The 14568-nt window shown below is 43.7% G+C and overlaps 1 protein-coding gene across 3 annotated transcripts in view; it reads left to right on the plus strand.

The window, feature by feature from the left end:
- The first annotated feature begins 10928 nt into the window (after nucleotides 1-10928).
- Nucleotides 10929-14568, plus strand: part of PRPS1 (phosphoribosyl pyrophosphate synthetase 1) — a 102645-nt gene continuing 99005 nt past the window's right edge. Inside the window, exon 1 of one of the 3 annotated variants that reach the window (XM_033945330.1) lies at nucleotides 10929-11741. In XM_033945330.1, coding sequence (XP_033801221.1) covers nucleotides 11698-11741 — 44 coding nt within the window. In that variant the 5' untranslated portion in view covers nucleotides 10929-11697. Of the gene's footprint in view, nucleotides 11742-12959; nucleotides 13048-14568 lie in introns of those variants that run through there. The other 2 variants (XM_033945329.1, XM_033945333.1) reach the window with 2 other exon arrangements.

Below are 14568 nucleotides of genomic sequence, written 5' to 3' on the forward strand. Positions count from 1 at the left end.
TAGAAATGCATTCCAAGTAATGAATTCCTGATTAACTACATACAGCCTAGATGTTTTAAATATTCTCAAGACTCCCTGCATCATTTTTACATGGTAATATTCAATCAAGATGCTGAACGCAGCTCAGCTTGAATCAACCATTTTTGTAAATAGATAATTTCAGACCATTCTGCATCTGATTGCTCTGTAGAGATATTTTCAAATAAAGGTGAACTAGAGAAGAGCACATTAAGATCATGTTTTGAATAACTAACTTCCTCTTTTACAAAGTCTGATAGCGTGAGCCGCTGCAGTAACTGCCCTGAAGCCCACTGGGATTTAAAGGGCTGCACGGCTTTTGCCACATGGTAGCCAGTAGCGTGGCTTTATAAGAAAAAAAAAATAAGGGGGGGGGGGTAAATGATCCCAGCTACCATAAAGCATCAAAAAAGAAATTCTCAGTGAAAAAATAATCAATGTAAACTATCTTAATATGACCAAAACAATCTAAATATCCAAAAGAGTTCAAAATTTAAAAAGTTAAAAACAAATTAAAACAATCAGAATTACAACTAATAAAGGGGAAAAGTGTTCTTGTAACCAAATCAGAAACATACTCGTATAAAGGCCTATGCAATAAAACACATAAAATTATTTTTGTGAGTTTAGAAAAGACGAATAAAAAGTCTCTAAACTAGAAATGCAGGGGAAGGGGGGCGGCAGGGTGGGGGTTATTTGCCAGCGGGAGAGAGTAGGCATCTCTCCATTGCCAGGGGGGGTCGGGTTAATAGTGGCAAGGTTTTTAGTGCAGCGGGGGAGAGGGGACATGTCTCCCGCTGTAGGGGGGGGGTTGGGTTAGTAGTGGCAAGGATTTAGTGCAGTGGGAGAGTGTGGGCATCTCTCCCGCTGTGAGGGGGCGGTGTCAGGTTAGTAGCGGCATGGTTTTTAGTGCAGTGGGGGAGTGTGGGCATCTATCCCACTGTGGGGAAGGGGGGTCGGGTTAGTAGTGGCAAGGTTTTTAGTGCAGCAGGAGAGTGTGGGCATCTCTCCCGCTGTTGCTGTGTTTCTGTTTTGGGTTTGTGGTTTTTTACGGCAGCGTTGACAATAGCATTTTTTCTGCACATGTACCCATCGCTGCTGACTAGTGCTGCCCGATTCAGGAAAAAAAATTTTCGATTTGATTTGATTCGATTCAGCCTATTGAATTGGTTTTTCGATTCGATTTTCCTGCCAATTGGGTGTTTTTTTAAACATCCTGGTGGGTTTATTTTATAGCCTCTTCAACCCCCTTTGCCTTCTCCTAACCACACTGGTGCTGTGATGTAACAAAATAAACAAACAAAAAAGACTTTTCCTCTCTCTGTTAAATCCTAGCTCACGTTTGTGGTCTAACACCAGCTCTGGCAGGATACACATTTCAAATATTTGTAATCACAAAATGGAAAATAAAATTAGTTTTTCTACCTTTTGTTGTCTGGTCATTATTCAAATCTTGTTGGTCCCAGGCTCTGGTTGTCTTCTGATAACTTGCTTGCCAGGGTCTTCTTTTTTCTTCATACTAAGCATCCATCTGCCATCTCTGTCCTCCCCTTCCATTTCCCTTCCCTCCCCCGGAGGTCTGGCATCTTTCTTTTTTTTCGCCTCCACAGATCCACCTTTTCTTAACTACCCTTTCATCCAGCATTTCTCCCTCCTTCCCCACCACCCCAGGGTCCACCATCTCTCCCTTTCTTTTCCCAACTATCCTCCTATCCAGTATCTCTATCCTCCCCCACATCATCCCTTGTTTCCAACTTCTCTCCCTTTCTGTTCCTGCCCTCCCTAAATCCCATTGTCTTCTCTATTTTAGGTAAACGGAGTAGGGAGGCCAGGGGGAACACAGAGGCCTTCCCGGGGGGTATGCGCAGTCCTTCGGGGAGGCCAGGGGGGAAACCGATAGCAGCACTTCCTGACTGACCCTCTCTCCTCGCCCTCTAAGGCAGATGTGGTAGCGGACGGCCAACAAGAGCAGTGCTGCTGCTCCTGCTTTAGGGGGCGAGGGTCCAAATCGGGAAGCTGATTTTGTTTTGTTTTGAATCAATTTGAATCGATTCACCCGAAGTGAATCGGTGAACTGATTTGAATCGTGAATCGGGCAGCACTACTGCTGACTGCCAACCTCATTTCCATGCATGATTTTTAAAGAATGTCTCTGGTTTTTGGATTGGATATCTAAATGGCTGCGTTAGCAGACCATCGCTTTTTAACACGGGTTTTTGAAAATCCTGCCTTATGTGGCACTAAGACTTGAACCTAGTCTTTGTGCAGATGTACACACTTCAAGTTGGACCCTCAAATCTCACCTCCCTGCCCCCTCATATGCAACGTGGCAATTGAAAATGAGGGAATGCAGAATTGCAAAATTACAGTTGGACTGAACGAAGATAAAGGCTGACCTAAGATAAAGGGTAAGCAGGGAGAAAAAATGACTAATGGCACAGAAAAACCTGTAAGGAACAAGATAAAAAGCTCTTATCTACAAAGCACTAGCTAATCAAGTATGGAGTTACTTAACATATAATCAATGCAACAGAAAAATTGGTAAATGTAAGAACAAAGCATCAAGGAACCACTAAAAACATTATGGCAAACATCAAAGCATCAGATAGTTATATCATGAAGAGTAATCAAAGTCATTTTCAGTCTTCAATAGCAAAGCATATTAACTTAAGAAGCATATGGATATGAATTCTAGAGTTATGTAGCAAAAGATATATTGTAATTTTGTCTATTAGTACAGCATCTATTGCTGGGGTGGAAGAGTCCCTTTGTACAGTTTGTAACACCTACTACTTAGCATTCTAATTCTTTATGACACATTTCAAGCGCAAGGCGATAACTTCCCAACTACACGCCCTCAGGCATGTCTGGATCCCACATGTCATTCTGCCTATTATGGCTTGGATTCAGTGCTGAGGAATTTTATTCCACACTGAGCAATACCTGGCTAGATTTGCATCTGGGCTCAAAGCATATCTTTTTAAATCAGTCATTTGGTACTGACTGATTTAGCCCTGTGGCAGTAGTTTGCAACTGACTTGTTTACTATTTTGTCACCTTTTATAATAAATTTTTATCATAAATTGCTCTGATGGCCCTGCAAAAGGTGGTATGTCAAACTTTGGAATAACCATAAACATTAATCTGTTTAAGTTCTCTTTGCCATTCCTGTTGCCCCAGCCTTTGCTCTTACTCGGGCCCCAATGCAAATAGCTCCAACAACACAGTATTAAATACCGTGTAGGGAGTGATTTATATATATAAATGCTATTTGTGCGGCTCAGCTTGGGTAAAAGGGGGAGGATCTATACTTGACGCCTGCCAAGAGCACATCACAAGGCACAGTTCATTCCCCCAATCCATTTTCCCCGCCTCTCTTGCCAGCTCATCTTAATCGCAGCTCCAGAGCCATGATCAGCTAAGCAGCAGGGGAATCACCAATCAGCTGAGCCGGCAGGACTCTCTGAAGCTGCTGATCGGTGACTTTGGGGCTTCCCCTGCCACTCAACTGATCGGAGCTTCCCCTGTAGGCTCAGCTGATCGCAGCTCCAGAGCTGCGATCAGCTGAGCGACAAGGGAAGTCCCCAAACAGTTAAGCAGCAGGGGAAACCCCCAACGCTGATGACTGGCTGATGACACACACAACAGGTACAGGCTAGAGAATGAGGCAGGGAAAAAAATGTGTCCCTGTCCCCATCCCGTCCCTGCAAAAATCTATCCCCCATCTCCAAGAACTTTGTCCCTGTCTCCATGAACTCCGACCCTGTTCCCGTGAACACTGTCTGATCCCAGCCACAGAAGCCTTGAATAGTTATGATTTTATATTGAAATCATTAAAGCATAAAAAGAAACAATATTCTTTACAACTGTCATTTTATAAATCACAAATACAGAAAAAGTATCAACAAAACTCATCTCCCCTCACAATATCCCCTCCACTATCAGGAAAACTGAATGCTACATAGAAAATTCATCCTAACAATACCTCGTTACACACACAGAGCACAAATGTCAAATACATAATAGCTGACCAAAAATGATAAAACATAAACCAAAATTCCAAGAAGCCACACCTTCCAGGTAGTACACCACCAAAGAAATATAAAATCATTTTCCTCCTATACTGTGCAAGATATAAAGATCACACATGCCAGGGATGGTGTTAAGCGAAGGAGTGCAATTAGAGCAGCTGCCCCTTGGCTAGAGAAAGCCCTAAGCCTGCTGAAAGTTGAAGATGGCATGGGCTAGTAGTGAGCTTGGGGTCCCCTCCCAAATTTCTGCCCTGGGCCCTACCCATGTCTAACACCAGCACCGGCAGGATACACATTTCAGTTCTTATATTTTCTAATCACTAAATAGAAAATAAAAAAAATTTTCTACCTTTTGTTGTCTGGTCATTTTATTTTTCAAGTCATGTTGGTCCCAGGCTCTGGTTTCTGTTTCCCTCTGTCTTCTCTTAACTCACTCACCAAGGTTTCCTGCTCATTTGACATTTATTCTTCTCTGTGCTCACCATCCATCTTCAATCTTTGTGTATCTATCTTTCCCTTCTCTGTGTCCCCTATACTTCCCTGAACATTATCTCCCATGTGTCCATATCCCTGTATTTATCATCACTACTCTATGTCCTGCATTACTCATCTCCCTTCTATTCTCTCCCACATCTAGCACTTTCCCTCTGTGTCCATATACCCCTTCCATGTCTGCCATTGCTCCTCTATGTCCATCTACTGTTCCAATGCAGCATCTCCCTTTGTGTCCCTGTCCCTATTCTCCTCTCCTCTCTATGCTCATTATTTTCATCTCTGTTTCTGATACCTCTCTGTGTCTCTTCTTCTCCCTGCTGTATGTTCAGTATTTCTCCATAAAATCCTGTCTTTATAAGAATTCCTTGAGAGAACCCTCTCATTTCAAGCCGCTAAATTGAATGTATGGCTTGGAAAAATTATGTTAGAGGTCTCTTCCTATTTTGATTTTAGAAAATTGTTAAAGACTCAACTCTTTGATAGGCTGGTATCTTAATGCATTCTGCTTCATTTTTTCAATCAAGTTCCTTATATTCAATTTGATGTATTTTATCTGTTCTATGTATTATTCTTTCCCTGCTATGCCGGTATTTTATCACCTGTCTGGCTAGCATTTAAAAGTTCATTTTAAATTGTCAACAATGCTTCCACAATTTTAAACTGTTGTTTTTTTTTTCTGAATTATATTGTAAATGCTTTCTGTCCATTATTCTAATTTGTATTTTATCTGTATCCCATATATTAGCTCACCTTGTGTGAACGGCCTAGAACTTTTTCGGTATGGTAGTATATAAGAATAAAATTATTATTATTTCATCCCTTCTTCCTTCACCCACTTAGTATGACATATTTTCCCTTCTCGTCTCTTCAGCCCCTCCCCCAACAGGTCCATCACCTCTCTACCTTCCTTCCAGCAGCCCCCTTCCACAGGTACAGCAACTCTCTCCCTTCCCTCCAGCTCCCCCTCCTGCAGGTCCTGTAGCTCTCTCCCTTCCCTTCAGTTCCAGCTGTTCCATCCATAGGTCAAACACCTCTTTCTCTCTTTTCAGCTCCAGCTCCCTCCTGTGCCCTTTCCTCCAGTCCCAGCCCTAGCCACCCTTCTATGCCCTTTCCTCTGGCCCCAGCTCCCCCTCCTTTGCCCTCTTCTTCTGCCCCAGCCCTTCGCCTGAACTCTTTCCTCCTGCCCCAACATCTGCTTCAACCTTACTGCTCATCATTGGGTGCCCTGCACTTGTTTCTCAGAGTTCCTCAGTTTTCTAGTTCTTTCCTGAGGTTCTGGATTCAGGTAGCAAAGACATAGCAGCCACCAATACTAGATGGCTTAACCCAAAGGGAAGCTGGTCACTGCATGCAGAAAACCCATTCTTTCTTCCCCTGGTCTTGTGAGGCCATGTCCTATGGAGAACCTGTCTGTGTTCGTGGTCTGCTCACCAGCCTAAGGTCTCCTCTACTGTTGAGAACTGACACACTTACAATTCTGTACTTAGTTGGATTTCTACCTGGATTTGGAATATTCTAGGCAGTACTACAATCCAGACTGCTCTGACTAAACCATTTCAAGCTGAAGTTCACCAAGGGGCTCTACTGTTGAATCCATAAGGATTTACCTTCACCAGCCTTGGCCCTGGCCACCAAATAAGGCACATATTGCTGCAATATTGTGGTCTTCCCATTAGCAATACATTATGCTACTGTACAATATTTCCTGATGATGTCTTTTTGTATTTTAGCTTGCAATAATTACCAGTACCATATACAATGACTGATCAGCAAATAGTAAATATTTCAGAGATACCAAATAATCCAGTTCCAGGCTGGAGATTTTGTGACAGTTCTGGAAGTCTGATTACCCCATCCTGGTGCATTATGAACATTACACCACTGATTTCAATGGGTAACATCAGACACTACAAATCCCACACTGTTTGGGGATGTAAGCTCAAAGCCAGGTCTGGCCAAAAAGTCTCCAGCTTGGAACTATGTAACTTGGCATCACTGGCATTTTTATTCTTGGTCCCTACATATACACTACTGTACACAGTAATATGAATATACAGTATTTAATCTTTAGCCTCCAGCACCCTCTGGTGGTTTCCTGTAAAACATCTGCTCTAAATACAGCCTCGAGAAGGATTAGATACACATATTGCTTTCTCTGTTTACACTAACAGCCCATTAGCCCAGAGATAAGACTCCACAATTACATCAATAATAACTCAGAATTTCCTTTGCTCCATGATGTTTAATACTGTGTTTCCCCAAAAATAAGACCTAGCATGATTTTCGGAGTAGGTCTTAATATAAACCCTACCCCCAAAAATAAGCCTTAGTCCCTGGTGGCAGCAATGTGGCAGAGGAATGCCCTGGCATGAGAAAGCTGAGATGGGCCCTGTGCTGCTGACGATGCGGTTTGTTATAAGGTACTGTATTTTGGTCTCGCGGTCGGGGTTCGGATGGGTGGGAGAGATGGAAGGGTCAACAGGAAAGGGGGATGCGTGGCAGTGGCGGGGGGGGGATGGAAAAATATTACAAAATGCTCCACGGGGGGATGGGAGGAAGGGAGGGATATAAGCTGCAAGGATTCAGTTGCACAAGGGATGGGAAGGAGGGAGGGATAGAAGCTGCAAGGGTTCTGCTGCACAAGGGGAGGGAGAGATATAGGCTACAAGGGTTCTGCTGCACAGGGGGATGGGGGAGGGATAGAAAGATACTGCACAAGGGGAGGAAAGATACTGCACAAGGGGAGGAAAGATGCTGCACTTTTGGGGGAGAGAAAGGAAAGTGGAAGAATTGGGGCGGAGGAGAGAAAGGGAGAGATAATTATTGTACATGGAAAAAAATAAGACCTCCCCGAAAATAAGACCTGGTGCCTTTTTGGGGCCCAAAATTAATATAAGACAGTGTCTTATTTTCGGGGAAACACAGAAGCAATGAATAAAATCACATTCCAGTTTGTTTGTTCATTCATACACTTCCTCTGAATTCACAGCACTTTTTATTCAGTGTAGTACTTAAAATAGAGGTCTAGTTCTCTGTCCACTGGACAAGGCTTCTCTAGCAACCCTAGAATTGCTGCCTCCCATGGCCGAAAAAAAAAAAAAAAAAAGATTAAATCCATCGCAATTGCCTTACTGCTGAAGAAAAGCTATCCATCTGCCTCAGCATTCAGGTCTATGATGGCATTTTATTTATATTATTTTAGTATTTACATACCACTTATAGTCTAAGGGGCTAATAATCAAAACTTTAAAACATCCAAAAACCAGCATGTCAGCACTTGGACGTTGTAATAGCAGGGACGTCCAAGTGCCAATAACCAAAATTAACTTTCTAGATCTGCAGCAGCACTTCTAAGCTGCTCTGCGTCCAGAGAGCAAAGGGGCATGTTACGATGTGTGTTATGGGCAGGAATTGGGCAAGCTTCAACCTGGACATACCCCAATTATAATCAAAGCTTTCCTAAAGGGAATTTAGACGCCAGCAGTTAGACCCGTTTGAGTTGCGTCTAAGTTTCATAAAGGTGCCCAAACTGACAAGAAAACCACTGGAAGATTTAAGGCATGATCTCCCCCCTTTACTCCCCCAGTGTTCACGAACCCCTCCCACCACCCAAAGAGTGAAAAAACCCCCACAAAAGCCCATAGGCTTCCCATCAGCTGATCGTAGCAGAGGAATCCCCATCAGCTGAGCCATTTTTGGGGATTCCTGGTGGCTCGGCTGATGGGGATTCTCCCTACCAGGATCAGCTGAGCCACAGAGCCCTACACCCTTCCCCCTGACAACCCCGATATCCCCTTGATATCCCGATGACATCCCGTACCTTCCCTAACATCTCCATCCCCGCAACATCCCTGGGCCTCGCTCCCACATTCCCAGAACCCCCTATACCTTCGGAAGAGCAAACAGCAGGAGGGAAGCTCACTCCCTCCTATCTACAGGGCCACATGCTGCAAATAATGGGGCTTCCCCTCCCAATGCATCTTGGGATGCAGAGGGAGGGGCCGAAGGCCCTGATTAGCTCAAAATGGTGATTTGGTGGATACATGGCTGTTTTTATTTTTGAAAATGGGCAAAAAAGGTAGATGTCCTAAGGACTAAAACTTATACCTAGTTCATTTTCAAAAATAAAAGATAGATGCTTGGCAGCTTTAAAAATTGACATTTTTCCTGCTGGGTTTGTGGACGTCTTGCACAAAATGTCCAACCTCAAACTTATCAAGTATCCCTAATGTAGCTTCCAACTATCATTATAAACTGCTACAGAGTGATAATGCAAACAACAACCTAGCAGTGTACTATGAGGAAAAACCAGGCTCTAAAACCCTTAATCCCTACAGTTAAGCCAGTTCAGAAGCCAAAGAATAGGGTTTTAGGCAGAGTAAAACAAGCAGGGTTAAAACAAGAGAGCCATCCCAGGAAACCCAGTAGGGAGGGCTCCCAAACCACAGTCTAATTGCCATTATTCCTTTTCCAAGAGCAGAGAGGTTTTCCTGCAAAACCAAGCGGTGAAACAGAGAATCAACCCAGAAGGGGGCGGGGCTACACTTGGAAAACTGCAAGCACATAAGCCTTCAGACATGAAGCAAATTAACCCCAGCTGAGGCTGGAAGGGGGATTTGAGCTCAGTCCACAGCTCCCACACTGGACATTCCCTCCCCAGAGGAAGGAAGACAACTTTTTGCCATCCAAAGAAGGACAAACAGAACTGCCACCAGCAGCTAAGTACTGGGACCTTGCAGAAAGTTTTGTAAGGGAAAGGCAAAGTTATGCTACAGAGGGGGAAAGGGAAGCTTAGCCAGCCAGCTCATCTGACAACCCTGAAGGGGGAGGAGAATGGGAAAATGTAAATGAAGAAAGCGTGGAAATAGCTGAGCATGATTGTGATACCAGCAGTATGGGCTGGGAGAGCCACACCAATATCCCAGAATATAAATTTGCCAGAAGAAGGCATGAAGCTGTAATGAAACTGCTCACCAGCACTGCTCTTTGCAAACGTTTCTCCAGCTAGAATATTAAATGAGCTAGGAACTTGTATGTGCTGGGGGAGGGCTACAGAGTGCTGACAAGAAACAGGGACCAAGCACAAGTGCTAGGAGAATTAGCCATTCCCTGAACAAATTTTTTAAACTGCTGTGCAGTAGCAAGAGGTGCTTGGAAACTTGGGTGGGGCATAGAACAGCTATATGCACAGGAAGAGTTGTTTGTTTCCACCCCCACTGCTTGGGGCAGAACTGAAGAGGTCCCAAGAAAGGCAAGCAGTGAAAGCTGAGAAGTTAAAAGCCAATGAGAACTGTTTTTCTTTATTATTGGAACTGGCCAGTGGCGTTCCTAGGGGGGGGGCGGGGGGGGCGGGCCGCCCCGGGTACCAGCCCTAAGGGGGTGTTCCCGGCCTTGCCGTTCAGTCCCCCGCCACCCCCGAAGGACCGTTCGCCCCCCTGGCCTCCCCGCACCACCTATGAACAGCCGCAGCAGGATAGCGAAGTCAGCGTCAGCGATCCCTGCGCTGCTTCCTGCGCCGCGATCCCGCCCCTCCCCTGACGTCAGAGGAGGGGCGGGACCGTGGCGCAGGAAGCAGCGCAGGGATCGCTGACGCTGACTTCGCGATCCTGCTGCGGCTGTTCATAGGTGGTGCGGGGAGGCCAGGGGGGCGAACGGTCCTTCGGGGTGGGTCGGGGCATCAGGCCTTCAGGGTGGGGCGGGCGGGCAGGCAAGCAGGCTTTCAAGGGGGAGGGGGTGACAGGCAGGCAGGCAGGCATCCTTCAAGGGGGGACAGGCCTTCGGGGGGGGGTGCAGACCTTCAAAAAAAAAAAAAAATTTTTTACATGGGGGGGGGGTGCAGACCTTCAAAAAAAAAAAAAATTTTTTTTACATGGGGGGGGGTGTCAAAAAATGATGCGCCCCGGGTGCCACATACCCTAGGTACGCCACTGGAACTGGCTATACTATAATAGAGCAGGCATTGCCTGGAGGGAGGGGAGTAAGCCAGCAGAGCCCAAGAGGAAACCTAGCTACCTGCGGGTAAGAGTCCCAACAGAGACTATAATATTATTTGGACATTAGTATTAGAGGCAAATGAAGCCTAATTGCAATGAACTTTGAAATGAAGTACAATAAAGGATGCTTTACCCAGGTGGCAGTGAAGACTGAACTGCATTGAACTTATCACTGGATTTAAGTCTGATATTTTTGGTTTTGTTTTCTTGTGGACAAATAAAGTGTAAACCTTATTTTGAACTGAATCCAGAAAAATTTCCGTGTTTTTCTTTTCACCAACCAAATCAAAGGCATCCAAAATCTTGCCTGCGGTCTGAGCCGGGTCTTTTGCTAGCCAAAAGCTGGGCCCGGCCACAATATGAAACCCCGAGTTTTAGGTAACAATATATTTTTTTGCAGATTCTTCAGAAATGCCTCCACCAGCCTGTTATTACTTGAACACGGCTGTGTGATACTCTCTCTGGCATTTGTATCATCATTAAATCTGCTTTTTAATATACATTTTTTTTAAGTGCTTGATGTGCATAAAAACTTTCACCAACCTTTCATAGCCATACACATTCAATAATTTACTTTAATTTTACTTAGGTTTTAGAGCCGCTGCACTGCCAGCTTTAACTTTCGTTTTTGATTATTTGTCTGTGCTGGGAAGGGACTGGTCAACATTTCGCCATAAGCTTTATCAAGAACAGTCCCCTGCAGTTGATATATAAACAGATCAATGAAGATTACAAGCAATCCTTGTAAAAATTATTGCTATTTAATCTTGAAAAAATCATACCTCTTCATTGCTACCACACACCATCCTGACTCAGTCTTTGGTTCAAAGATGGCTGCGGCATCTACCTAATCATTTAAATATCCTCTCAGTTGAAATTCACCAATGACGACAGCGAACAGGAAGTTCTGAATAAAGACATCCATTCTATCTCCATATTGAGGTCCCTTGGAGTAACAGTATTAAGGGTAAAGATCCATCATTTGTTCTTTGAAATTTAATCTTTTTTTCATAATTGCCACCCTCCCACCCCTTACTTCAATCTGATCAATAATTCTCCACCTCAATTCCTGAATTGTATGCTGCGCTTCCAGCCAATGTTGGACCAGTGGAGCCTGCAGAACTTCATTCATAATTCTGGACTTGTGTTCATTCAACCTTATGTGTATCGGACGACTACTTCTTACCTATATCAGGCCGCACAGGTATGTAATGACATACACTATATTAAATGATTTATATGCAGTATGAGTTTTAGAAATTATGATGTCATTCTCCCGTTTGCTGGAGTTCATTCTAAGCCTTCAATGGTTGATTCACACTACTGACAGTTTGCACAACTACTATGTTTGCCTATTGTATCATGGTGATTTTCTTCACGCCTATATCTATATTTTGATAGACGCTCTCCCAGGTTTTTACCCCTATTATAGGCAATGGTTGGAAATTCTCCAAAAACATCTGATGTCATTTGCAGTATATGCCAATGTTTCTTCATACTCTGTACCCATACTTAGAGTGGTCATAATATGAACGTACACACACTAACTTGTCTTCCACATTTTGTGATTGTTCCTGAAGTAGGAGGTCCCGATTGGCAAATTTGGCCCACAGAAATGCCTTCTGGATACACTTTTTTGGATAACCCTGTTGCGCAATTCAATTTTCAAGAGTCTTGGACTATCTCAAAAATCCTCCTCCTCAGAACACACTCTACTTAATCTAAGGAATTGCCTTACCGGCAGATTAGATTTTAACTTATATGGATGATGGGCTATGAAATTGCAAGAGTATTTTTTTCTACCGGTTTACGGTAGAGGATGGTTTTGAGTTAATCCTGATCTTTTATGATCAATAAATCCAAGAATTCAATCCGCTGAAGCTCATATTTTAAGGTAAAATGGATCTGGGGGTCCAAATAATTAAACCATTTTGAAAAAGATTTCAAATTGTCTTCTGTGGCAGTCTGCAAACTCAGATGGAAGAACCATCCATGATTCCATCCTCTCATCCATCATCTGTTGCACCCATTGCAGACATGCACGCTGTCACAGGGTGGACCCTATGACTGAGAAGGGTAGTAGGAAAATGCATGTACCAAGTGCTAGGGAAAGGAAAATGCAGACCCAAAATGAAAATACACTACCAACACCTCAGCCCAGAACCAGAACCAGTCAAGGAAGGTTCAGTAAGGAGCAGCAGAATACTCAAGTTTTCACTTAGAGATTATGGAATGGGGAACAATAGTGCTGGGACTATTGTTCCTAGGGGAATGTTTATGGGGTAACTCACAACATTCAAGGGGGACCCAGTTCAAGGCAACAACAAGAACATTCTAGTCTCTACTTTAGCTAGGAAGAAGCCACACCTGCAGTTTATCAGGATGCTTATAAGGGCCAGCAGCAGTGCTCACAAGGCAGGCAGCCACCGAACCAACCCAAGCTGGAGAGGAAGTCTTATGAGGAAATCAGATCAATTACAAGAGCCAAAAGCAGTATACTGCAGCCAAAGGTACAGGTTAGAGCTACTTATAGTGACTTTGAAATGCTAAATGAGGAGTCTGATGAAACTGCTGTGAATATAGCGAGCTTAGACTCAGAAGAGGCCATGGACTATTATGAAGGAGATTCAGGAAATGACATTTATTCCATGGAAACTGAAAGGAGTGAAATAGCTTTGCTGAAGGTTTTTCTTTCCTTCTTGTTTGTAAACCAGTAAGAAGGCCTAGTAGCTAGAACTGTGGGCTAAAGTACTGCTGAGCTAGGGGCTGGCTGCCTTAGTAAACTGTAAAAAAGAAAGTTTACTTAAAATACTGAAGGTTTAATGATCCGTTTTTGCAACAGTTTAAGACTGTGTCAGGAGTGCTGCACAGCCCTGGCAGTGAGTTTTTTGAATATTTTTTATTTTGCTGGATTGTGGGTCCTATTGGGGAGGGACCACAACCAACGATCGCTGTGGGAGGAGGTCCCTTCCTGCCCTGAGCTCTGCTGTCAGAAGAGCTCAGAAGCAAATCCAGCCTGACACTGCCAAAGAGGATTTTGATTTTGAAAATGTTTGAAATGTTTTGAGCCAGAAAATGGTAGTTCTAAGCTGCAAGAGTACCCTGGTGTGAGAGACATTTATTTTGTTGTCCAGGGGAGCAGAGCTACAAGAATACCTGCCTCCGGGTAGGCACAGGCCTAAGGGAGGCCATTTTGGAGAGTATTTTAGAAGCTATGTTTTCTTATGAAATTTGTGAAGTGTGAGTTCAACACTGAGAAATTATAATAGCCTGTTTGCAAAGCGAACTTTTGGGCAAAAGTACTGTGTTTATTTGAAAAGAAGAATTCCAGCAATGTTTACTTTGAACTATTGAAATATTTGAGTCCCTGAAGAAATAAAGTGACTTAAGTTTGAACTATCCAGGTGTTTTCATCACTCCAAGGGGACATGATTAACCACTCAGTCAGCACCTTGTGCTCTGGGCTTTCGGCTACCTCCCTCTTTGGGGCATGATTCAGCCTGGTGACAATGCGCAGGAATTAGTTATTGGATAGAAAACAGTGGTTAGGGTTAAATGTTCCTTTTTCTCAATTGAGGAGAGTAAACAGTGGAGTGCCACAAGGGTCTGTACTAAGACAGGTGCTATTTAACTTATTTATAAATGATCTGGAAATTGGAATGAAGAGTGAGGTGACTAAATTTGCAGATGACACTAAACTGTTCAAAATTGTTAAAACGCATGCGGATTGTGAAAAATTGCAGATTGACCTTAGGAAATTGGAAGACTGGTGTTCAAATGGCAGTTGAAATTTAATGTGGACAAATGCAAAGTGATGCACATTGGGAAGAATAACCTGAATCGCAGTTACCAGATGCTAGGGTCCACCTTGGGGATTAGCTCCCAAAAAAAGGATCTGGGTATCAAAGCAGACAATACAATGAAACCTTCCGTCCAATGTGCGGCAGCGGCCTAAAAAGCAAACAGGATGCTAGGAATTATTTAAAAAGTGATGGTTAAAAAGACTAAGAATGTTATAATGCCCCTGTATG

The sequence above is a fragment of the Geotrypetes seraphini genome, chromosome 5 (assembly GCF_902459505.1).
Source record: "Geotrypetes seraphini chromosome 5, aGeoSer1.1, whole genome shotgun sequence".
NCBI classification, from domain to species: domain Eukaryota; kingdom Metazoa; phylum Chordata; class Amphibia; order Gymnophiona; family Dermophiidae; genus Geotrypetes; species Geotrypetes seraphini.